This window comes from Pleurodeles waltl, chromosome 7 (genome assembly GCF_031143425.1).
Source record: "Pleurodeles waltl isolate 20211129_DDA chromosome 7, aPleWal1.hap1.20221129, whole genome shotgun sequence".
NCBI classification, from domain to species: Eukaryota; Metazoa; Chordata; class Amphibia; order Caudata; family Salamandridae; genus Pleurodeles; species Pleurodeles waltl.
The window spans coordinates 971,508,523-971,533,865 of record NC_090446.1 but is presented as its reverse complement, the minus strand read 5'-3'; the positions used below and the strand labels follow the sequence as shown (position 1 = coordinate 971,533,865).

Sequence of the window (25,343 nt, the reverse complement as noted above, 5' to 3'; positions counted from 1 at the left end):
ACCAATGGTGCCTGGGACATTAGGGCGCATCTAGAATGGGGAGGCAGCGCTCGCTCTTAATATTGTTGAAGATTCTCCGTATGTGGGAAGAGGGATGGGGGGGTGTGAACTTAAATCCCGGACTATCTCATGGAAAGGGCATTTCCCCCCGATCCTGGGAGTGGATACTGAATGGTGTAGAACTAGCATTTGGCATTCTTGTCTGTCGCAAAGAGGTCCAATGCTGGTTTGCCCCAGTGTGAGAATATCCTGTCCAATATTGTTGATCCAGTTCCCACTTGTGAGAATTGTCTGTGGATCTGCAGAGCGTCCGCTGAGGTACTGTTCACTCCTGGTACATGTTCGGCTTTTAGAGATATCTTGTGCACTGTGATCCAATTCCAAAAAATTTGGAGGGAGAGAGAGAGAGAGAGAGAGAGAGAGAGAGAGAGAGAGACCTGGTTCCCTCCTGTTTGTTGATATAATACATGCTGGTCGAGTTGTCTGTATGGATCAGCATAGAGCTTCCTGCTATTTGTGGAAAAAAAGCTTGTAGAGTAAGAAATGTCATGCCCGGGAGCAACTTGTATAGTCTTACAGAAACATTCTTTCTTTTGGAGATTTGCAGAGCGAGGCTGGACAACCTTCGCTGCCTGTCTTGCGATAGATAAGCCTTGTTTCTGATTGTGTTGAGTTAGGCACCCAAAAACATTATGGTTTGTTCTGGAATGATGGAAGATTTTGGGTAGTTCACAGTGCAGTCTAGCCTGTGAAACAGTGCAAGGCAGGCTCTGGTAGCTTTGGAAGCTTGCTTTGCTATTGAGGCTTTTCGTAGCCACCCGTCCAGGTAGTGAAAAACCTGATGACCTTTCTTGCGGAGTGTGGCTGCTATGGGGGTGAGACAGTTGATGAAAAATCAAGGAGCGGATTTTAGGCCGAAGGGGAGGACCTTGAATTGGGAATGGGTACCAGCTACAGTGAAACAAAGACACTTGCAATGCTTGGGATGAATGGGAATGTGGAAGTAAGCATCTGGTAAGTCTATGGATGTCATGTAATTTCGGCTGTTTAACAGATGGAGGATGTCTGATAGAGTAGTCATAAGGAAAGTTTGTGAAGAAACTTGTTCAGTTTCCTGAGGTCCAAGATGTGTCTCCATTCCCCTTTCTTCTTTCTTTCAAGGAAAAAACGGGAGTAGAATCCCAAGCCTTTTTGATGAGAAGGAACCTTTTCTAATGCACCCTTGATCAGCACCATTAGGGCTTCTTTCCCCAATAAGTGAAGACGAGGTGGGTGCTCTCCTTTCAGAGGACTGTTTGATGGTTTCTGCACATACTCCAATGTATGGCCGCAGTTCACCAAGTCCAACACCCTATTGTCCAATGTTATCTCCTTCCATTGGGGGAGGTAGTTGGAGATGTTCACTGTAGGAAAGTACCCTCTTTTTGGCATGGTTATCCCCACTTTCTGCCTGCTGGCAGTGTGTTTTGAATGTTTTCACTGGGATCCTGCGAGCCAGGACTCCAGTGATTGTGCTTTCTCCCTCTAAATGTGGTTGCTAAGGGCTTTGGACACCCCACAATTGGCATACTGGTGCCCCCATATAAGTCCCTAGTATATGGTACTTAGGTATCCAGGACATTGGGGCTGCAGTATGTATTGTGCCACCCCTGGGAGCCCATGCAGAATGTGTCTGCAGGCCTGCCATTGTAGCCTGTGCGAAAAAGTGCATGCACCCTTTCACTACAGGTCACTGTAAATCACCCCTATAGTAGGCCCTCCTAGCCCAAATAGCAGGGTGCTGGTACCTGTGAGGGCACTCCTGCATGACCAAAGGTGCCCCTACTTACTTCAGCTCCATTACACTGTACTTCGTAAGTGCAGGGAAACCATTTTTACCCATGTAGTGGATTACTATCTGTTGCCAGTATTTGTTGTATGATTCCATGCACTCTGAAGGCTCATTAAGAGGGCCCCCAGCATTGCTCCTACCAGTCTTCTGGGGTTTTCATGGCAGCCTGCGTTGCTGCCACCCCTGACACAGGTTTCTGCCCTATGGCTGCTTCACCAGCTCAGGCAGAGGAAGGCAGAACAAAGGATTTCTCCCTTGGAAATAGGTATTACATGGCTTGGGAGGGTTAGCCTTCCCAAGCCACCAGTATGCTTTGAAGGGCACATTTGGTGCCCTCCTTGCATAAACCAGTTTGCACCCGTCCAGGGACACCAGGTCCCTGCTCTGGAACAAAACTGGACAAAGGAAAAGGGAGTGACCACTCCCTGCCCATCACCACACTAGGGGTGGTGCCCAGAGCTCCTCCAGGTGGTCCCTTGATTCTGCCACCTTGAATATAAGGTGGGAGCATCTGAGTGGCCAGGTCATGTAGGGGACGTCATAGCCCCCTCCTGATAGATGGTCACCCTGCTAGGTGACCAATTCCTCGTTCCTGGGCTATTTAGGGTCTCCCTCTTGGGTGGATCGCCAGAGTCAACATGCAAGATTCCAACAGGACTCCCCTGCATCGTTTACTTCTTTTGGCCACTGGGACTGCAACTGGACCCCTCAGGAACAGAATCTGCAACTTCGACGACGCTCTGCAATATTGTTTCTCCGCCTCCTTCCAGCAACTTCAACATTTCCCAGCCTGTGCATCCACTGAGGGCAATGAGTCTTCAGCCTGTACAAGAAGTAACAAGGAATATCCCTTGGAGTGAGGGAGTCACTCCCCTGTATCTGCAGGCACCAACTGCAACGACAATCGGCTGCGTGGATCATCTCTCCTCTGGAGCTGCATGGATCCTGCATCACAGGATGTGGTCTGGAGTGGTCCTCTTGGTCCTCTCTACCAGCTGTCCAACTTGGGAGACGGTACGCCCTTGCCTCTCCTTGCAGGACAGTATCCCTGCGCACTGCCACTCTTGCAGCTACCAAGGCTTGTTTGTTCCTCCCTCAAGAGATCGTCAGGCTCTGTGTAGCCCCCAGTACTTCTTCCTGCAAAGTACAGTCTCCTGCCTGCTGCTCCAACAAGGTGGGAAACTCCTCCAGGTATGCTGAGTGGGTCTCACTGCGACTCCCATGACTGCTGCCAGTGGGTTGCCTGTGGGGACTGCCTCCTCTTCTTGTGACTCTCCCAGCTGCTGAGGGTCATCCTGGACTCCCCTCCTTGGGTTGAGTCTCCTGGACCTTTCTTCTCCTCTTCAGCCTTGTAAAACCTTCTTCTCCAACTCTTGCCAAGGCTTGTTGGTGATTTTCCAGCACCACTGACCGACTGCCGACAAGGGACATCCCTTGCATCGCTTCTGGGACTCCTCTGTCAGCTCCTGTGCTGCATTGCTGACCTCTGACCTTCTTTGTTCTCCGTCGACCTTGTCCTGCATCCACAGAAGGCTGGGTAGTGGCTCCTGCCAAAACCGGACATTCCAACTCGAACTGGACTTGGACCCTTTCCTTTGCAGGTTCTCTTCTGTCAGGAGCCACCGTTAGGTTCTCCCAGTCTTGGCTGGGTCTTGCATTATCTTTTTCCAAAAGTCCTCAGTTGGTTTTGGGAAACCCAGGTACTTACTTCTGCTCTCATGGTCACTGGGTGTCAATCTAGTACTCACCTCTTGGAGTTCCTAGTTTCTCCAGCTCCTTTTCCACTTCCTTGGGTGGGGACAGCCTTTCACATTCCATTTTTTTGTATATGGTTTGGCCCTCCCCTTTTACTAATGCCTATTGCTTTCTATGTATTTTAATGATTGCTAATGTGTATATAACAGTGTGTTTACTTACTATATAGTATTTTAGTATTTGTGTTACTATAACAAAGTACCTTCATTTTTTAAACACTGTTTAGTTCTTTTATTTGTGTGAGTGCTGTGTGACTATAGTGGTATTGAATACATTTTGCATGTCTCCTAGATAAGTCTTAGCTGCTCATCCACAGCTACCTCTAGAAAGTCCTGGCTTCCTAGACACTGCCTACACTTCACTAATAGGGGATACCTGGACCTGGTATAAGGTGGTAACACCATAGGTGCTCACCACACAACAGGCCAGCGTCCTACATTTGCTTCCATGTGTGGTAAAAGGACAGATGTAGCCAGTACCTGGTCCAGGTCATTGCTTGCAGCCAGTGTCGCTGCCTTGGGGGGGGGGGGCACTGAGGGTGGTTTGCAGTAGGCCTGATGGCAGGAGGGGCTAAACTGAGACTGTGGATGATGTTGCATAGGTCTTTGATAGCCTCCTCCATGTTGCTCATCAGTTATCACATTAACAAACACAAGACAAACAATAAAGCTGAGGCTGGCCTACTTGCCTGTACCCCGAGCGGAAAGTCTTGTATTAGTGCCCTCCCTGGCCAGCATGGGTGTTCGATGGTGATATAGCCTACTCGTGACACACAACCCTTGGAGTTTGAGGGACCACAGGGATTGTGTCCCACCAGCCTGTATATTGCGTTACTATGAATTATACAAGAAAAGTCCAGATGAAAGCCCAGGACCTTGTAGGGGCCATCAAGAAGGGCTATAACATGTTGATGTAGCATGAGGAGGTAATTTGCCCAAGTAATTTACCTAGATTTTAATCCTACTAGTCGCACCCAAAATAAAGGGAAACCCGGGTGACCACTAGATATTTTAATCTTCATATTAGTAACCCCCCATTAGCAAAAGAATAATATCTAAAGTGCTACCTGGAACATGGTAGAGCCCTTCCTGGTTTTCAGGGACCAGGGTGTAACCCGATTACGAAGCATGACATTAATAAGGTGGGGGCGAGGGTTCACAATACAAATATTGAAAATGATTTTGGTGGCAGGTGGATAAACCTACATTTAGACATAATAGGAAGGGTGGTGGGATGCCTTTTGTAGAGTGAGCAGTAATTTGCAACCACATGCTTTAATGTTGGCTACTGAACATGATTAAAGTAGTGTGCTGTTGTGTACATGTTAGTACCTAGCTATATGGGCTATCAATGCTGTGCTGGGTGTGTGCGTAAGTCCAATATTCGAACATGAACTGTTGAAATTTGTGCACAGATTAGAGAGATGGACTGTTGTGAGTACAATTATATCACAGTCTGTGGCATGTCTGTGCTGTGTTTGATGTGTATGCACTGTTTTGTCCACTGCTGACTATAAACAATACACACTACATAGATGAGAAAGTTTGTTTATTTACAAAAGTAAATTGAGGACGAACTAGTTACGACAATGTCGGCTGTTTTACATCAGGTAAAGAAAAGATAGAGGAGGTTTTAGGCGCGGCTGTTCAATCACAATCCAACTGTAGCTGTGTTGTAGTGCTGGCTGACATTGCCAAGGCATGCTTCTCAGTGGCATTTGATGCCTGAAGTACTGTAGTGGGGTTGCTAGGTGCCAGAGCAGTACCAAAATGTTCCAAATGTTCCAAGTGTGATTACATAGGATTAAGGGGAAAGAAACAGATTACTTTTCTGTAAAAAGAAGCTTGAGGTTCTTCTAGATTTGCATCCTCAGTTCTCCAGCTGGGATGTGGATCAAGTCGCATGTCCTGTTGTTCCTCTGACAGTCCTCTGGCATATGGGGTCACTGTATCTTCTCTGTACATGGGTTCCTGCCCTTTCTGCATGTTTAAGGCCTGATTGGCAGCCTCTCATGGGATACAGGGTAGCAACTCACCATGTCATAAAGCAGGGAGACTAGTAGGCCCGAGCCCCCAGTCCTGACCACGGGAATAAGTCTTGCAGAGCTTTCCCTGCTCACACAGCCCGACTGGCTGCTTGGAAGATGACAATGTTTGGGGTCTCAAATTCCCCTTCTTACAGTCCATTTCCAGATACCGAATGTAATTTAAGTCTGAGTCTTTGTTGTTTATGTTGGGGTCTGCTTTATTTGAAGTGCCCACTCCTCTGCCCATTTTACCTCTTGAAAGCAGTCTGTCACAGCAGGAGTGACTCCAAAGCGGGTAGTCCCATAACACATTCCATAGGAGAGACTAGAGTTCACTCCGGGATGTCAGCCACAGCAATATATGCATCAAAATTTAACCCAGGGCTCAAGACCTACTCTTCATGAATCTCTCACCAGCTCCATCTTCTTCCTGAGTCGTGCCCAGGCTCCTTCTTTTTGACTTCTCACTGAATCAAAGAGTACCCTTTGGAGAGTACAGGGGATTCATGGCTCTTCCTTCTCTAGTGTGCCCCACCCAGCTTACAGGAATGAAGCAATACACTAATCTGTCGGGGGGATTCCTCTACATGTTTCACCATGCACGCCTGGGTCTCCCAAAATGGATCCCAGCGCCATCCATGTATTGTACTATTCATAGGCACACATACACAAGGTGCACGTATACAGCATAAACTTCCTGTACTGTAGGGATCATAGGCACACAGACTTCTAGCACATGCATTTCACATGTATACACTGCACCCTTCAGTCCTGTACCACTCTTAGGCACACATACATCCAGCCCAAGCTTTCAGCATGTACGCACTACACTGTACTGCATTATCCCTGTATACATGCAACACACATACAACAAAGAGCAGCTACACCACTCGTGTGGTGTGCAGCACTTCACACCAAACCAATGTAGGCCAAGGGCAAGTTATGCAAACAGCAGCAGAACTTTAACTGAGTTAGCCTGTAGGCCTCAATCCAGTGACACAGGTTAAAAAGGGCCTGTTAACTCTTACTGATCACTGCATGGTCTGCTGCCACCGCCATGCTTGTGCTGCTTAACTCCTGATGAAGGCAGTAGTCTTCCACCACTATGAGGAAAGCACTTTGTGCACCCCCCCTACCCCCCGGTCCAACAAGACCACAGTCTGTGAGAGAGGCATATGTCAGTGCACATGCATGATGTGTTTGCCTATGACCACAAAAATCAGCATTAGGGGCCATCGCAGTTGGTGGATAGACGGCCAATGGACTTGGAGTGTTACATCCGGGAGCTTTATGAGGGATGGGGATAATTACCCTGTCCACACTGACAGCCACTGTCGTTAAAACATCAAGCAAGGCATCTCAGGCCTTGGGGTGGAAGGGCAAGCTGACACTCGACAGCCACTGTCGGTAAAACATGGAGGGGGAAACTCAGGCCTGGGGTGGAAGGGCAAGCTGACACTAGAGAACCCCTTATAGGAGTCAGATATGGCGGGAGGTCAGCGGGCGATAGACGGGTACAAAAAAATCGGACACTATAGGTATCTCTAAGCTGGGTGATGTCTGGCGAGTCGGCAATATGATTACCTTCTCAGAAATACAAGAGGAATATGAACTAACAGGGAGCCAACTCTTTCATTATCAGCAATTGAAACACATACCATGTGACTATAAGGATCTACTGACAGACGTGGCAGAAGATTAATCAGATTGGAGGGTGTTGCGCCCACTGTCCATCCCCACCACCCACCCCGCCACACAGTATCCCAAATCTAAACCACGCTCCTCCAAAATATCTTCCGACAATTAGACAGCCCGAGAGAGAGAGATGGGAGGAGGGTGACTTAGGAAAACTGGAAGATGAAAACTGTGGGATGGCCTGCCCACAGGAAGGTAGCTAAAGGGGCGGGTTTATGGGCGATTCAACTGAAGCTGTATCACAGGACATACTATATCGGGATCAGATTATTTTGCATAGGGAGGATTGACAATGGATCAGAGAAAAGACCCAATATTCTGAAATCGGACGTGCTACTAGAATTATATGGCATACCTAGGATCCTCCGACCTTTTTAAAATATTGACAGTCAATAAAGAGGAAAAGAACAAAGAAATAAAGCTATCTTAAACCAGGGGGGTGGGGCATGACACAGAGGAAACCTCCTATCTGCCTGTCCAAAACGCTCACAGAGGAAGCTTCTCAATGTTCGAAGAGACAAAGGTGTCCTTCAATATATCATTCTAACTTCTGGTAGCAAATCTTAGTAGACTACCGTTGCTGGAAATTAATGAACCTGCAGAGTGAGTCTGATTGAGTACTAGCTGTTCGGGACTCCTACAATATGCGTGGCTGATGGGGAAAGCTTCTTACTTACAGCAACTTCACCACAAGCAGAAAAAGCTTTGGAAACTAATGCCACCTTCCTCCTGAAGTAATACAGATTGGTGGTCCACAGAATTGTCAATCTACGCTAGAGTCATGTAAGAAAATAATTCAAAGTAAGACATTTCTTTCAGCTGCGAGTGATAAATGTGGCATGTTCTGGGCTACATACGCATCCAGAGCAGTCCCCGTCAATGGTATGCAAAGAGGTAGTCAAAGCACCTGGCCCATTTGAGTTCCATATCGAAGCTGAACAAGAGATTTGTCACTTGGCTGTGAGAATACAACATGCCCTGCTGGAAAAACAAACCAATTATGCAGTTATCTTCTGACTTTTCATTACCATAGGAAGGCTACCTCATCATTACCTTGCTAACAAACTTGAGATGCAGTATAGGACGAGTTAAAGAACCTTGAACAGACACATGGTGCCTCCTGTCTCAAAGCTGGGATACTTCTGATAACCGCATACTTCTGCTAACAGGTCTGGATAGGGATGTGGCAATTTGCATAGTTAAAGCCCACTGCAAACAGCCAGTGCACAAATAGAAAGGCCAGTCAAGATATGAGCTTATGTCACTATCTGAAAATCTCTCAGTAGAAAATGGGTAAAGAAATAAATGCCCAAAACTTTGCTCATGAACCCCATATTCTTGTAAACCACAGACAAGGGATAGTAAAATCATTGATTAGGCACATATTGTGGCACCAGATAGTCAGACTTCAGGTTCAAGAGTTCCTGAACCCCCAGCATGAAAAAGTGCTTCAGTACCATATAAATTAGCTTACTAGCAACAAACGGTAGAAATCCTACATAGCAGAGCATAGTATAAAGGGACTGGGAGAGGACATCAATAGAAATGTAAGCCGGTGAATCCCGAGTGGGGGAGAGGCTGCACATGCACTTGTGCATCTAAAGTCAAATTTTGTTGTACCACGAATTAGCCCTGCCAGTCCTAACAACCTTCTACATCTACAGCAAAGGAGCCTAGGCTTCAACATATGCTACTTTCATAAACAAATCGCAGTCCAAACTCATATTCAGCAAGGAGTCAGTCATCCACACAAAATAACATTGAGATAATCAACAAAAACACAATAATCTTAACTTTGGAGGGGTCATAGGATGCTCAAACAGCAAATGACATGAATAAGGTGGCACAAGACTTACCTGCAGGACAATGGGCAGCTGCTCAGGTGGGTTTCGGTTCTCGACTCCCATAGTCAGCCACACCTGGAAGGCTGTCAGTTGCTCAGCAAAGAATGGACTGTGCTGTGAGATGTGGGGAGGAAAAAAAGGCACACACTTAACATGCAAAGAAATCCAGGCATTGTCTGAAACAGAGCTAGAAATGTTTTGTTTTTTTAATGTTTTTATTTTATTTAACACAGAGAAGAAAAGTAAAAGAAAAAAACATAGTGAAGATATACAAATCAGCGTAATGCAATGCACTTCATGCAAATTTCCCCCGGATCTTATGATTACAGTAGTTTATCCGTATGTAGCAGTGCTCGCAGGAGGCCCAGGGTGTTAAAAAGGTTTTTGGCGAGCGCGCTGTAAGTTGAGCCAGGGAGGGAGAAACTAATTTGGGGGAACTATGTTGTATGAGAAAAGGAAACAAGAAAAATGTCAATAGGGGGAAGGAGTATGGGAGGGCCAGGACGGAGAGGAGCCAGCGGGGACACCCCGATCGCGGTTCCCCGGCGGAGGGGGGAGCAGCCCACAGAGCTAGAAATGTTAACAGATTTTTTTCATGCCTATAACCCTTGCATACTTCAATAAACTAGTTACTTACCTTCTGTAACACCCTTTCTGGTAAACACTCAATTCGGCTGTAGATTCTTCACCTTTTGAATATTGCCCAGGAGTCAAGCTGCATTTGAAAGCTTTTCAGCAGTATCCGTGTACCAGTATGTGAAATTACACTGTTCTAATCTGGAAACGATATGCGGAGCCTAGATTAGCGCCACTCCGGTCCTCTGACTTCAGCTGCATTCAACGGTGTCCGCGCCCCAAGACGCCAAGCCACAAAAGCAAGCTGGTGTGCCCAGTGTGCAGGTTCCTAGACTTGGGATCTTATTAATAGGGCCTAACCACGGAACAGGGAAAATGGGAGGGTCGGTGAGGGATCTGCGGCTAGACAGACTCTCCACCAAAAAGAGCATCACCATAACTTGTTCTTCTGATAGAGACTTATAGCCACAGATTCTTCTCCTTTTGGTTAGATAGCAAAGCAGTACCTAATAGGAGTAGGAGGTGAGCCTGTGGATTGACCCAAAACTAAGTCCTGCAGGACAGAGGAAGCAAAATGCCCCTCTTGTTGACCTCAACTGTCTAGACAATAGTGCTTCCTGAATGTATGGAGGGAAACGCATGTAGCTGCATGGCAAATGTCCAGAACAGGGACTCCATGTGCCCAAAAAGTCATAGTCGCTTTGGCCATGGCAGAATGAGCATTCAGTCCTTCTACAGGCTACTGTTTAGCCACTGCATAGCAGATCTTAATGCAGAACACAATCCGGCAGCCCAGGCTTTTTTTGCTCCATAAAACCCAAAGAGGTGACCATACACCCAGTGTTCTTTGGTACGATTGATGTAAAACCTCAGCACTCTTTTGGAGTCTAAAAGACAGACTCCTCAACCAGCAGGGCAGTCTTCTGAGAACAAGGTGGATCAAGGTGATGGCAGGAGACAGAATGCCAGACAAGGCGATGTTCTGTCGAACGTGGAATGGTATCCAAAATTTAGGCAAGAAAAATGCCCATATCTGCAAAACCAGCCTGTTGGGGAAGAAGGTGGTGTACAGTGGGTTCAGACAGAGAACTTGAAGCTCATTCACATGCTGTGTCTAAGTTATGCTAACGAGGGACACTGTCTTGATGGGGAGAAGCTGCAAGGTGCAGCTGTAGATCGGTTCAAAAGAAGTTCCCATTATATATGCGGGGACCTAGTTAAGGTCCCATTATGGCATGCCAAAGGAAGAGGGAGTAAACAAATGTAAACCTTTCAAAAGGCGCATTATAATTGGAAACTTCAACAATTAGGGCTGATTCGGCAACCAGAAAAAAGCCAAAAGAGCTGAAAGATACCATTTTACCTGTATCCAGAGCGAAGTCTTACTGGGCTTGGCACAATACGAATAAAGAAATGCAGATAACTTTGCCTGGTTATCTGTGATCACCGCACTACACAAGAAATCAGTCCCAATGACAGGCATAAACAGATTTATTGAGGGACATCTGATTGCCAAGATGACATCAACCTTCTCTGGAGGAAAGTCAAAGATGCTCAGCTATTGCTGCTCAATCCCTAAGCAGGAAGGTGGAGATTGCAAAGGGCTGGGTGCAGAACCATGCCCTGCTGCTGCAATATCAAGACCTCCTGGAATGGCAGGGTAATCGGAAGACAGACGTTCAAGACCAGGAGTTCTGTATACCATACTCTCTGTGCCCATTCCATAGCCACAAGGATGACTTGGGCTCAGTCAGCCCGGAGCTTCTTGAGAACTCAGGGCAGAAGTGGTATCAGCATAAAGGCATACAAGAGTCCACAGTTCAACTTGCAGTGGAAGATGTCTCTAAAAATAATACGCCTTGGAAACTCGAACACTCAAAAGTGCAAACATTGCTTGTCCTTGTCTGTGGTGAGCATATCGAGCCAAGGTTCTCCTAATTTGTGGTACAGATCTTGCATAAACTCCGGGCCACTTATGATCGGGAAGGCTCCGGCATTCAATGATCCTACTAGGTGGTTAACCACCAGAAACATTCCATGATGGTCTAGCTATTTCCAGAGATGTAGGGCCTCCTGGCACAGTGTCTGAAGGTTATATGAAGGCAGTGCTCTGCTGGGGGTCGGACGCCACTGATTTCTAACTCTTCCAGATGGCCATCTTGTTAGACCTGACAAGTCTTGGGGTGGTCTTCCCCGAAACGTTTTCCCACCATGTTGCTGAAATTCGTTTTGTTTTTGTTGGCATTAGGACTCTGCACACTTTACCACAGATAACCAGTGCTAAAGTGCTTGTGCTTTCTCCTTTAAACATGGTAAAATTGGCTTACACTTGATTTACTTTACTTATAGGTCCCAAATAAAGTGGGACTACATAGTCCCTGGGTCTGTAAAATTAAACGTACGAGGGGGCCTGCGAGCAGTTTTAAACTGCAGATTCAACCTGGAAGAATAAACCTTTTATGAGGCCTAAACCCTCCTCCTTAATACATGCAAGTTACTCCTTAGGTATGCCCCACACATCCCATAGGGCAGGCTGAAGTTTATGTAAAACGTTGGGCATGTTTTTTTTAGGTTTTATATGTCCTGCTAGTGAAAACTTCCCAAATTTGCTTTTCACATCTGTGAGGCCTACCTCTCCCACAGGATACAATGAATTAGCTCATTACATTTAGTAAGTGCTACATTTTGATTGGGAATAGGTAGAAATATCATGTTTGGACTCAAATGAATTGTAATTTAAAAGTCTCTTTAATGGTAAAATCGGATTTTAGATTACAATTTTGAAAATGTCACTTTGAAAAGTTGACATTTTCCTGCCCTAAACCTTCTAGGAGTCTCCAAGCTGGCTGGGCCTGTTGACTGCCTCATAGCAGGAGGGTAAAGTGCCCTGCAACATGGGGGAGAGCGGCCCGATAGGGGACAGGGCCTCCGAGGCCCGACGCTCCCCTTACACACTGGTGGTGCAAGGGGCTGGCCAATGACTTCCGCCCTCACGCCTCACGAGGCGTGAGGGTTGAAGTCATTGGCCAGCCCCTCGCACCACCAGTGTGTAAGGGGAGCGTCGGGCCTCGGAGGCCCCATCCCACGAGGCGTGAGGGCGGAAGTCCAACAGAGGAATCGTGGTGGCTGCATTGGCTGCTAGCCAGTTCTAGCCACCGTGTGCCGGTGGGGGGCTATTTAAGAGCCTCCCCAAGAAGGCTCATCCTCCTTATTCCGGACGCGGTGGCTGGAGCTTGCGGGGGCCGGTAGTTGTCTTTTCAGCTGCATTTTGCCCCTTTTTTCTCTTCCCTTGGGACTGTCGGTGGGTTCTTGGAAGAGTTGTGGAGCTGGATTCGGGCCGCGCACGTGTTCCTGGAAGAGTCGCGGAGCTGAAATCGGGCTGCATGTGAGTATAAATTTGGGCAATGTTAGTTTAAAGCGCGCTTTTTGCGTGTCGCTGCTTGATGTAATTTTGTGCAGCGGGGAGGGCTTTCTGCTTGTGCGTGTGTCTGGCCCGGGGGCACTCTTTGCACGCGTTGCCGCTCAAAGTAATTTTGGGCAGCAGGGAGGGCTTTCTGCCTGCGCGTGTCTGGCCCAGGGGCACTCCTTTCGTGCTTCGCTGCTCAGGGATCCTTTGATTGTGGGCAACTGCGCGGTTTACTGGTGCTCTAAGGCAAGTATTACAAGCGTTTGTGCTTATTTAGGAATGCCATGCAAGTGCTTTAATTTATGATCTTTACATCATTAAAACAATGTTTAATATCGTTAAATAACGTTGGCGTTTTGGCTCCCTTGTGTTGATAATGCGAGTGCACTTTATTTATGTTCTTTAAATCATTAAGGCACTGGTTTAATGCGTTAAATAAAGTTGAGGCTAGTTAGGATACCTTTTTGGTCCCCTGGTGTTTGTGTTTGTGCTACAGCCTGCACGTTAACATTGCCTCGCGTAACCCATCTTGGGACACCACTTTTGGGGTTCACTTATTTCTAGTTGCCTTTTCAACCAACAATTTCTTTTGCATCCTCTTTTATTCAATTAATTTAACAAGTAAGGTTATTATACTTTCAGCAGGGGTCTTTGTTATTTCTTTTTTTTTAAAAGGTAAAACAAATAATTGTAGCCTGGTTGTTGGCTTGGTGGTCCTGTGCTGGCTCAGGGCCTATAAGTGGGTTCTCCATTAGTCTAGTATACTGACCAGCTGATCGTTTGTATTGGTTGTGTTTTCGTGATGTTGGTGTAATGCTGTATTCTTGTTATTTTGATTGCAGGTACATCTTTAACGTCTTTGTATACTTTGTGCGCAAAAAATAAAAATAAAATAATAATAAAAAGGGGTGGTCACTGTTATTTCTTTACATCATGCCATCTAACAAGGCAAGCCCAGGGAAGAGAAAGGGGAGGGACCCAGAGTTATCCCAGTTATTGAAGATGGTTCTGGAAAAACTAGGCAATGATGATACTGACAGTAGTGATGTGGCATCTTATAATGAAAAACCGGGGCTAATAGCAGTCGTCCAAGATGGTCCCATGTAGCCCAGCGCACGGCTTTTCCCCCCCAGTGAAGCGCAGGAATAAAGGGAAGGCACCTGCGTCACAGTCCACTACCTTAGTTGTTAGTCCCCCGGAGGAAGTCATGGTGCCAGAGGTTCCAGTTCCCGCTGTGACCGTGCAGCCCATGCCCCAAGGGGCAAGCGAGGGAGCGTCCTCGTCAACTGGGCTAGGTGTGGCGGAAGTTTTAGATAATATATGCAAATCATTGGCTTCTCTGGCACCCCCAAGAGGGCCCCCACCAACCCTGTGCCAGGGGTTCCAGCACCAGCAGCACTGTCCATGACACCCCCTACATCTCAGGTACCCACTCAGCAGGCACAGGTCCTGGATCCTACCAGGCAAGCCTTGCTGGAAGTGTCTAGGTTACTAGCAAATATGAATGCCCCAGCTAGTAACCCCCCCCCGCCCACAACTCCTTGGAGTTCAAACGATTCTTTGCAAAATTCATTAACAGAACTGAAGCACCAGGTTGATGCATTGGCAGCAACGCATAGCTCAATTCCACCGGTACCAAGTAGCCCGAGTGTCACCCAGACACCATGCAGTGTGAATGCTGCAACCCCTTTAGTTATACATGGGTTGTCAGATAATGGCAAGGTTCCAGGCACAGATGATTCGGCAAAGGAAGGGACAACCATTGATGCATTACTGTCAAGACCAGGTAAACTGGCAGCACACGTTAGTGCGGAAGTAAAAGAAAAGATTTGGAAGGGGGAATTTGTTGACATATTTTCCTTAATCAGGGCAAAAAGGAGGGACGCAGACAATAAAGATAAAGAAGTTAAGGCATCTTCTTCGGGGGACAAAAAACCCAGGGTGGAGGAGAGCATTACAAACTGGTTGTTTGTTTTCAATGTATTCATGTCAATAATGTTAGAAAAGAAACCTGATTTTGGTATTGCAATGAACTGCTATGCAAACGAGATACTGAAGGCACAACACACTTATGGGGGTTCTGCTTGGTTAGAATATGATAGAGATTTTTGGTGGGCAAAAGTGGAGGATCCAACTATTGGTTGGGATCAAACAGAGGTGAACGTCTGGTTAGAATGTGTTAATAACAAATTACCAGGGAGGCAGCCTTTTCGGGCACAATACTCAGGTGAGAAGAAAGGCTCTTCTTGGGCATTCAAAAGATATGTTCGCGCCCCGCAGGGTCTTGCAAGTTCAAGCACAACTGTTTCTTTTGTGGTCACCCTTCTCACCCTGAGTTTAAATGTATCAAAAAATCCAAAGAAAAAGGAAGGGACATGAACAAGCCCTCTAACTGATTCTCCTCTGCCATCCCCCATTAATTTTGACGCTCTGCTCCCATGGTTGCAGGTTTAACCTGCGTCTGGATCCGCAGAGATACTGGCCCATGGTTTTTCCTCTGGTTTTAGAATCCCAGCACCCAATGTCTCTCCATTGAATCATTGTAAAAATTTAGTCTCCGCCTTACGGAACCAGCTGTGGTGGCCAGGAAGCTATCTAAAGAATGTGCTTTGGGCAGGATAGCAGGCCCCTTCCCTTACCCTCCTTTAAGAGGCTTTGTTTGTTCTCCATTAGGGGTGGTTCCTAAGAAGGAACCAGGCCAGTTCAGGTTGATTCATAACTTATCTGCCCCTTGGGGAGCATCGGTAAATGAGGCCATCGATCCCCATCTGTGCTCGGTCCGTTATGCGATGGTAGACCAAGCCTTAGAAAAAGTGAGGGCCTTGGGCCATGGGGCTTTATTGGCAAAACCCGACATTGAATCTGCCTTCAGACTTCTTCCAGTTCACCCAGAAGATTACCACTTGCTGGGTTTCCAATTTCAGGGTGGGTATTATTACGATAAATGCATGAGGAGTTTAGCACCTTCCTGCAGTGGACCTTTTGGAATTGTACCAGACACCACGACGTCATGCATTACTTGGGTGATTTCTTAGTGTTGGGTCCTCCTAGGTTACAGAAATGCGGGTGGGCACTCCAGGTCTTAATCACGATGTTTGAAGACTTTGGGGTCCCTTTGGCGCCAGAAAAGTCAGCAGGGCCTACTACTACTTGTATTACCTTCCTAGGGATCGAGATTGACTCTGTGGCGGGTGAGTGTCGCTTGCCGGTGGACAAGCTACAGTCATTCAAGGAGTCCATAAAAACAATGTTATCACAGAAAAAAGTCACCCTTCACCAACTACAGGTTCTTGTGGGCCAGCTGAATTTTTCTCTAAGGATTATTCCCATGGCCCACCCCTTTTCCAGGTCCATCGCTAGGTCAATGGCTGGGTTGACTGAGAAGCGCCATCACACCCGGTTGTCACTGGAAGTTATGGAGGATCTAAAGCCGTGGGAGGTTTTCTTGCAGGACTTTAATGGATCGGTAATTTGGCCTCATCCGGCGGTTTCTAGTCATCCTCTGGGGCTTTACACTGATGCAGCCGGTAGCGTGGATTTTGGCGCAATCTTAGGCCCTCTCTGGTGCAGGGCGGATTGGCCTTCAGAATGGATCAGCTTGGGCTGGACAATGAATATAGCCCTTTTGGAGGTTTTTCCTATTGTTGTTGCAGTCAACATCTGGGCGGAAGAATTTAGGGATGGGTTTGTAATCTTTTGGTCTGACAACATGGCTGTGGTAGAAGCCATTAATCGGCAAAGGGCTACATGTTCACTAGTTCTCCGCCTTCTAAAACGCTTAATATTATCATGTTTACGATACAACATTACATTTTGGGCTAAAAATGTACCAGGGATTTATAACAATGCTGCTGACGCCCTGTCTCGCTCATTAATGCAGGATTTTCTGCAGTACCACCCTCAGGCGAAGGAGAAGATGACGGAGTTCCCAGAATCTCTGTGGAAAATTGGTGTCCCGCCTACCCAGGCTTAGCAGCAAAATCTTCAGCTGCGCATACTAGGAGGGCTTATGAGAACGATTTTTGCCAGTACAGGCGGTTCTTGCAGGTGCAGCAAATTTCAGATTTGTTCTCAGAGTCAGCGATATGCGCTTTCTTACAGCATTTGAAGGACAAGGTACGACCAGTTTCTTGTGCGAAAGCTTACTTGGTTGTGATACATTTTTTGCTAGAATTAAGAACATGGAGGCACCACTGAACACTTTTATTACTAAACGGGCTCTAGCAGGATGGGCCAGGGCTGTCCAGGTTAGGTCAGACTCTAGGCGCCCAATAACAGCCACCCTGCTATAGAGTCTTCTGAGCGCCCTCCCAACAGTTTGCTCCTCGCAGGCTGAGTCAGCACTATTTTCGGCAGCATTTTCGATAGCCTTCTACGGGGCATTCCGCATCAGCGAATTGGTGGGCCCTTCCAGGGGCGATCATGCAGGAGGGTTGCAGTGAAGCGACGTGGTGGTCAGTGCAGAGTTATTATCAATAGTCCTGTGCAAGTCAAAAACGGACCAGCTTAAAAGAGGAGTACGCATTACACTTAGTGCTGCTACTGGATCCCCCTTCTGCCCCGTGAAACTGACAAGAGCTTACCTCTCGGTCCGTCCACCATCAGGCTCTTCGGCTTTGTTCATCCACGCTAACGGGGAATGTCTTTCCCGCTACCAATTCTTAGAGGTATTCAAGATAGCGTTGAGGGCGACAGGGGTTGACCAACAAGGGTACTCCTCCCATTGCTTTCGAATCGGGGCAGCTATGCTGCCGGCTAACGCGGGCCTGCCGGTGTCCACAGTGAAGGGTATCGGTCGTTGGTCATCGGATTGCTATAGGTGGCACATTAGGCCTGAGCTGGTTTAGTCACAAAACTTGTTTCTGAAATGTGATCTCCTCATGCTCTTTTCTTTTCATTTCAGTGCAATGTCACATCACGTAGTATGGGTCTTGGGGGATTTGTTTGTTCGTCTGGGCGTACAGGGTGCAACAGCTCCGTGAGCCGAATCCGGCGATGGTTCAAGGCGTGGCTTTTCGTTGGTGCGGAGTTGGCGGAGTGGGAATCTCCCAACTCCAACAGTTGGTCACTTTAGCAAAAGGATTTGAGGAGCTCCAGTCCCCGGATCTCATCATTATTCACCCAGGAGGCAACAACTTGGTATGAATGGGTTGCAAGACACTAAGAGAAACAATATTCATGGTAATCATAAAATTGGCAAAACAATACCCAAATGCAGCAATTGCCTGGTCCCACATGGTGCCTCGACGCAAGTGGGGCGCAGAAATCAAATCAAGGGCAATCAACGTCTCAGTACGCAGACTTAACGCCGAAATGGCCAAACTATGCCCTGGTCCAGGGCAGCTATGGAACATTCCTCACAAACTCTTGAAGGGCCCTCACATGTTCCACAATGAGTTGGTGCATCTGTCGGATGCTGGTACCGATCAATTCATTCATGACGTGGTTTATTGCTCGCAGTCTTTTCGCGGGTGGGGAGGGCGAAGGACCTTTGGGGCCCTGGTCACCCTTGTGGTGGAAATTGAGGTATTAAAGTGACCAGAAACAACAGGGGGGTCCCCAAGGTTGGGGCCCCGGGAGGACACCAGGGATAGAATCCTGAAGTTCTAACCCAACCTGCGGATGTACACCCCAGATTAAGGGGTAAGGGAGCACAGATCGCTGGGGGGGGGGGGGCTATGGGGCTCCAGCTCTTGGCCGCCCCATTACACCCCGAGCCTGATTGGTGTTTGGAGGGGAGGCGGAACCCTGAGCGTGAGGACAAGGAATGGTGTAGTCAGGGTAACCACCCCTCCTAAGGATACAGGTGAGATATGGGTCACTTGTGTGGTCCAATGGTGGTTCAGGAGAGGAAGGGATCCTGTCAGAAAAAGATTTATGGTCACTAATTTGGTATCTCATAACTTGCAAATATTTGTGTAATGTTTTTATGAAAAATGATTTATGACTTTATGCTAAGAGAATACTTAAGTTGTGTTAATAAAAACTTCTTCCAACAAGTAAGATTGTCGGTCTGTGTATAGCTGGTAGGGGGAGTGGGGGATGTCTGGAGGCCTCCGGATCCTAATGCATACTGGGCACAGACAGTGAATAATAGGACCTGTGTAGCTGGGAGAGGGCCATCCTACCAAGATGGGAGGGGCAGAGTTATTCCCAGCCTCACATATTTTTCAAAGTGCTACCTCCAGCACATTCAAAAAGGAACTTGGCACCAGCCTTTATTCACTCTAGACCTTTTGGAGCCTGGGCAAGGGAAGAAAGTGAAGGGAAGAAACTTTGCAGAACCAGATGATGGGGGAGGGCAAGGGTGGACTAGAGGTTTCCTCCACTTCAAAGGTTAGCATCAGGTATAAATAATGGACCTTCTGAGCCACTCATCAGTACACTCCTGGAGCTATGGACATTACAGAGGACTGCCTTTTTCTTCAGATACCTGCCCTGCTGCTTGAGGCCTGCCATCTTCCCCATGAGGCCCGTCTTGTTCTTCAGAGGACTGCCCTGATGGTTAAGGTCTGCTTTGCTCTCTGAGAAGGAAGACTGGACCTGCTCCCTTTATCCCAGGCTACCCTGAGTGAGACCAGCGGTTAGCTGGCAGACCTGTTCTGAGCCAGAGGGACACAACAAGCTCTAGAGGCATCCCTGCAAATGCCCAGCTGACCTGCAGCAACTGGCCCACTCCAACACAGTCGGCCTGAACTTTTGACTTTGTCCCAGTCTAGTGTGAACACCTATCCACAGTTAGCGCTTTATGCTTCTTGGAGCTATTTTTTACTTAAACCTTTAAAATTGCACATCTCTAGTTCTAATGATTAGATTTTTGTCATTGTGGTCTCATTTTATTTGATAAATGTTACTCAATTTCTCTAAATTGGTACGCAATATTTTTTGTGTTGTGCTTTCATTGTTTGTGTGCTGCATAAATACTTAACACAGTGCCTCTAAGTTAAACCTGACTTTTTTTGTGCCAAGCTGCCGGAGGGTTAAGCACAGGTTAAGTTAGTGACTTTTGTGGTTCACCCTGACAAGAACTGTGGTAGAGGTTTGAGAAGGGGGTTTCACCCCCTCAAAAACCCAATTTTCTACACACTCCAACCGAGCAGTGATGCACTGATCACCTCAGCCAGCTCTTGCTAGGGAAAGGAGAGGGGTCAGCCGCTGACCCAATTGCAGTCCCATAACCACCACTGCAGATCTTTTGCAGTCTCCTCTGAAATCTGAAGGTGGCTGGAGAGGTCCTCTTCATGTTGGGCCCACTGAGAAATGACATCCCACTGCAAAGGCCACTTGTGCCACCTGGCAGGCTCGTCCAACAGGATACAGAGGCCATCAGTGAGGCAGCATCAGAATTGACCTCACTGAATTTCATGATGGAGGATGAAAGTTCTGGATCAGAACCTGAATGTCCTGAACTTTCTTCCCCTGAGAGAAAGGCACAAAACCGATCTGTGTCCAAAACGGCTCTGATGAAAGGGAGCATCTGGGAAGAAGTTAGGTGTGACTTCGGTACATTGATAATGAACTCAAAAGATGACCGGAGATTTGCTGTAGTCTGGAGGTGTTTACCAACTGCCTGGGGCGAGTCCACCCTCAACAGCTAGCCACTAAGGTAGGGGAAGACTGACACCCTTGAACTCTGAATGTGTACTGTCACTACCGCCATCACTTTTGTGAGCACCCAAGGGACACTGGTGAGACTAAAGGGGAGCACAGCGAAGTGAAAATGCCCCTGTCCCATTATGAATCACAGGTAGCGTAAATGAGCCTGCAGGGTGAGTATATGGAAATTTGCCTCCTGCAGGTCCAATGCCACCATCCAGTCTTGAGGGTAGACAAGTCTTTGGCCAGTGTGAGCATTTTGAATATCTCCTTCTGGAGGAAGGTGTTAAGAGTGCAGGATAAAAACAGGACTGGTAATGGGTACCAGCAGTAGTGACAATAGAAACCACATCCTACTTCTGGCATGGGCACCCTCTCAATAACCCCTTTGGCCAAAAGGGCTTGCACTTTCTGCCGCAAAACAGAGAGATGGTCCTCATACAGTTGCTAGGGGGAAATGGGAAGGTGAAGCAGCATGTAAAAGAAGGGTAGGACATAGTCCTTCTGACCAATTTGCAGGACCCACTTGTCTGATATTTTGGCCTGCCAACCCAGCAAAAATCATCAGATCCTGGTTCCCATCAAGTGACTGTGCTTTATGAAAGGCATGCTAAAGGGTTTTAGAAAGTGGGGCGGCCAGAAGGGTGGTAGACTGGGCGGCCCCTTGACATTGACTGCAGGGGCAGTTGGCACCATGGCTTAGACTGCGAACCTGCTGAGTGGCTTGTGGAGGTTTTGTTGACTGGAGGTACAATGGAAATCTGCTGAAGCTGTGAAAGGAGCAGCAGAACTGAGGTGGTTGGCGAGGGAGCATGTTGTGGCCCTGATCACCTGGAACTGCTGGAGAGCGGAGGTCTGACTTGTCCCCTGACAGGTGAGTCCTGTTGAAAGGCATGCCCATGAGGGACTTAACATCACCTAGGAAAACGGTGGACCGCAACGAAGTGTGAATGGCGACACTGGTGCCAATGGCTTGCCAAATGAAATCAGTAGTGTCCAAGCCACAATGAAATGTGAACATGGCCATGTCCTGACTGTCTTGCTTGGCCTGGGTATGGACAGGTCTAAGATCTTTAGGGTCCCCTGGGAGAACTTGAGTCACCGAATCCTAAAGACGTGGGAATAGTGCCTCAACAGGCAGCTGGCTTTCACTGATAAAAGCGCCAGGCTGGTGGACAGGAAGAATTATTTCCTGAACGTCTGTCCGTTCTGGCTCCCAATTGGGGGGAGTAGCAGGGAACGGGCAAAAGGGGTTCAGTGGGTGTTTGCCCCAGTTGAAGGACTTCTGTAAGAACACTGGTCTTGATCACCATGGTGAAGAGCTGGAGGTCAAGTACTTCAGCTGCCCTATACAGTACTGTGGACTATAAGCACCCTCCTCAGTGGCAGGAACAGGCGGTGAGAAGAGCCTCAACTCAGGGGAGGTATCAAGGCCTGTGGCCTTCTGCATGTCATCATAACAACTCTCCTCCTTATAAGGTTGGCAAGCTTATCACCTGCATTGTAAGATTTGTCCGAATTAGTGCTTAAAAGGAAAGGCAGGGTGTACGTTCATCCTGGTGGAAGCAGATCTAGCAACAGGGCATCTATGGTGGTTGAGAGCAGCTTCTGTATAAATTGAACCAGCTCCGACTTGGCACCAGAGAGGACAGTCAGGGCCTTGTCTTTAGGCGCCAATGGAGTCCGCATCAATGTCAAACTACTGTGACCTGGAGTATACGATGGCGCCAGAGGTGGAGTACACACTGGAGTTGAAGGCAGCCCTGTTGGAAGCTTGGTGGGTCCAGCTGGCTCCAAAGGGGAGCTCATAAGCAGCAATCCAGGTAGAATAACTCTCGGCTCAGTGGGGAGCCAGAGAGAGTCAGCAAGGATCCAAAGAGCCAAAGCAGGGCCTCACACAACTCTCCAACCTGTTTAGGAGTAGCAGGTGGCCCTGGAATCCTGGGTTGTGCCAGAACAAGTTACAGGGTCGACTCTTAAGTCTATTGACTTCCAAAGTGAGATTGAGATATACACAGCATTACAGGTTCAAGGTAACTATAAGAATGCTGGCTAAGAACAAAAGCACCAATGGCTCAAATGGATGGGCAGGGACAAAGGTTTGCATAAGAAGACTGACGTGGTGTCAGACTTAACATGGAAAACCTGGGTTTGCTGGTGGCATCAGGTTAAGACAATCATTATTGTACCCCCCCTTACCACCATGACCTCCTTTTTCATGGAGTCCCTCACTACAACCCTCCAATGATGCCCATCATCTCTTCTTAGCCCCTCTCACATTTATAGCGCTACTCATTCCAATGTACTGTGTCAGAGAGGTTTACATTATAAACATATTATAGAGGGTAAGAAGTCAAACGTGTAAATCAATGTATAGAAAATGTTCCTTAAGACAGTGAGGACTACAGTGTGTATACGTCACGTCACCCATATTAATAGGCATTATATGTTAAGAGGGCCTGATCTGGAGAAACAAAGGACCTAAGTTATTAAGTTTTCACGCAGTAATCAACGTTGTTGTGCCGAGTTGCGTGAAAAGGAGAAGGCATAACAGCACCATATCTTCTAAGATATGATGCTGGTGCTCTCTCCTCTAGTACTGTCATATCTTTGGCTACCTCATGCCAATCAACACACACTTTTGTACCATAGTGCAAGGGTGCGCTTGTGATGTCAAGCATTGGTTTTATACCGGAAAGGTACCTTTCTGGCACAAAATTCTATGTTTCGACAAAGTTTAACACTTTGTATGTGTGCTGTACGGTGAGGCACACGTGAAAAGTTGGAAAGGTTTGGAGAAAATAAATCTTATTGCCAATATTACGTCTGCCTGGAGGAGGCATTATTTTGTATGTAAATTCCTTTATACCCAAGTTAGTACATGGGGATTAGGGTGAAAATCCATTGATGGATGCATAGGAATGTCCATCTACCTTTCATGGTACACCTCCTTGACACAAAGTAGCATTTATATTAGGGCTACTTTCCAACACGGTTCAGTGGTTGTGTGGGAGAGTACTCTGCAAAACAACAGTTTGCATCAGATTTGCATCACTTGTGCAATGTAAATCAGGCACAAAGTGTTACGAAGTCCATCCCATAAACTCTGGCTTTGAAACATGACATGATTGGGGGTGTCATATTAATAAAATCGTGTTACTACCCAAAGTAACCCTCTTTAGCAATCTTAGAATAAGGAAAGAATAAGGAAAAAGCAATACTGTTCTAAATCTATGCTCTCAATCTGCGCACAATGCTTAGATGCTAGTTGACAGTTCAATGTGCTATTTTAGAAGAATTGTAACTTATTAACTCCAAAGTACCCAAAGGATCTCCTTGACAAAAGCAGTAAATCACTGAGCTACCCAGATGAATACAAATCTGCGATTTGCATGTTACACTTTGTGCTCTGCAGCAAGAACATTACCCCTCAAGACTAGTTTACCACAAGTCAAATCTGTGACTAGACAATTCATAGATCTCTCCATCAAGTGCATTAACCACCAGTTATCATGCCTTTGTTAATATCCCCTCATAAAGGTTAGGCATACAAATATCTCTAAAGGCTGCTCTTATCTCGCCTTAGCCTGGCATACAATGGGCGCCCCTTCCAGCATGGCACTAAAATCATCACTATGAACTCCTACTGCATTGGGGGGACTAACACAATAACAGCTGGCATTTTGAAAAACATTTGGAAACACAATGTAAGTTTGAGAGTTGGGACAATGCCATAACCAAAAGAGTATGCAGACACTTACATTTCGCTAAAGTAAGGATAACAGCCAGGTTGCCATATGACGTTTGCTCGGGCACTGTTATCGAAGGCAATGTGAATGAAAAAAACACTGCTCCAAGAGGAGTCTTTTCTCTATAGCCTATAATTTCTCTGCATCAATTTGAGTTTTTTTTCCTTGAAAATTACATCCCTTCCTTGAGCACATCTCAAAACTACACACTAATTTTACATATGACGTGTGTCAAAGCAAAACAATTGGTAATTTGCTTGGAAAAACTGATCAGATGAAAAAAAACAAGTTAAATGACTGTTTCCTATTAATGAATGGTGCTGAAAAAACCGTACAACCTCCAAGTTATTGCAGTAAAGGTGAGGTCGGAAGCACCACAGCTCATCCACAGAGGGCAAAATCCTACTATATTTCTGAAGTTTCCAGGGGCCTGACAACTACAGGTCCCCTTGCATGACTAATGGAGACCGTGGCAGCGTTTACACATCGCGCACACCCAGAATGCCAGTGTCCTTGGTCTGTTTTGGCTTGAGACCAAGGTGGATTTCAAACTGAGAAGCTTTTTGCCACTGTTTATTCTCTCAACAAGTATTTTGGCCGGAAGCAGTCATTAAGGCACGGGAAGTGTGGCACCACCCTATAAAGCCTCGACATACACTTGAGGATCATCACTGACCTAATGCCACCCCATCCTTCTGCCTTTTTTAGCACTCCCCATCTAAGCACGTCTCTGTCGAGAAAGCAGTTGCCTCAGGATCTGGCATGGCAGTCTAATCAGTCAGTGGATCCCTTATTGTCCTTCTCCATGGAAGAAGGATAAGATTACTTAGGCTCCAAAATTCCTTTCTCTGGCCTTCAATAATTT

At 47.0% G+C, this 25,343-nt stretch overlaps 1 protein-coding gene across 3 annotated transcripts in view; it reads right to left on the bottom strand.

The window, feature by feature from the left end:
- RPTOR (regulatory associated protein of MTOR complex 1) overlaps positions 1-25,343 on the bottom strand; it is a 1,432,785-nt gene that overhangs the window by 484,560 nt on the left and 922,882 nt on the right. For all 3 annotated transcript variants that reach the window (XM_069199733.1, XM_069199735.1, XM_069199734.1), the window contains exon 11: positions 9,164-9,265. In XM_069199733.1, the coding sequence (XP_069055834.1) occupies positions 9,164-9,265 (102 nt within the window). The remainder of the gene's footprint in view (positions 1-9,163; positions 9,266-25,343) is intronic.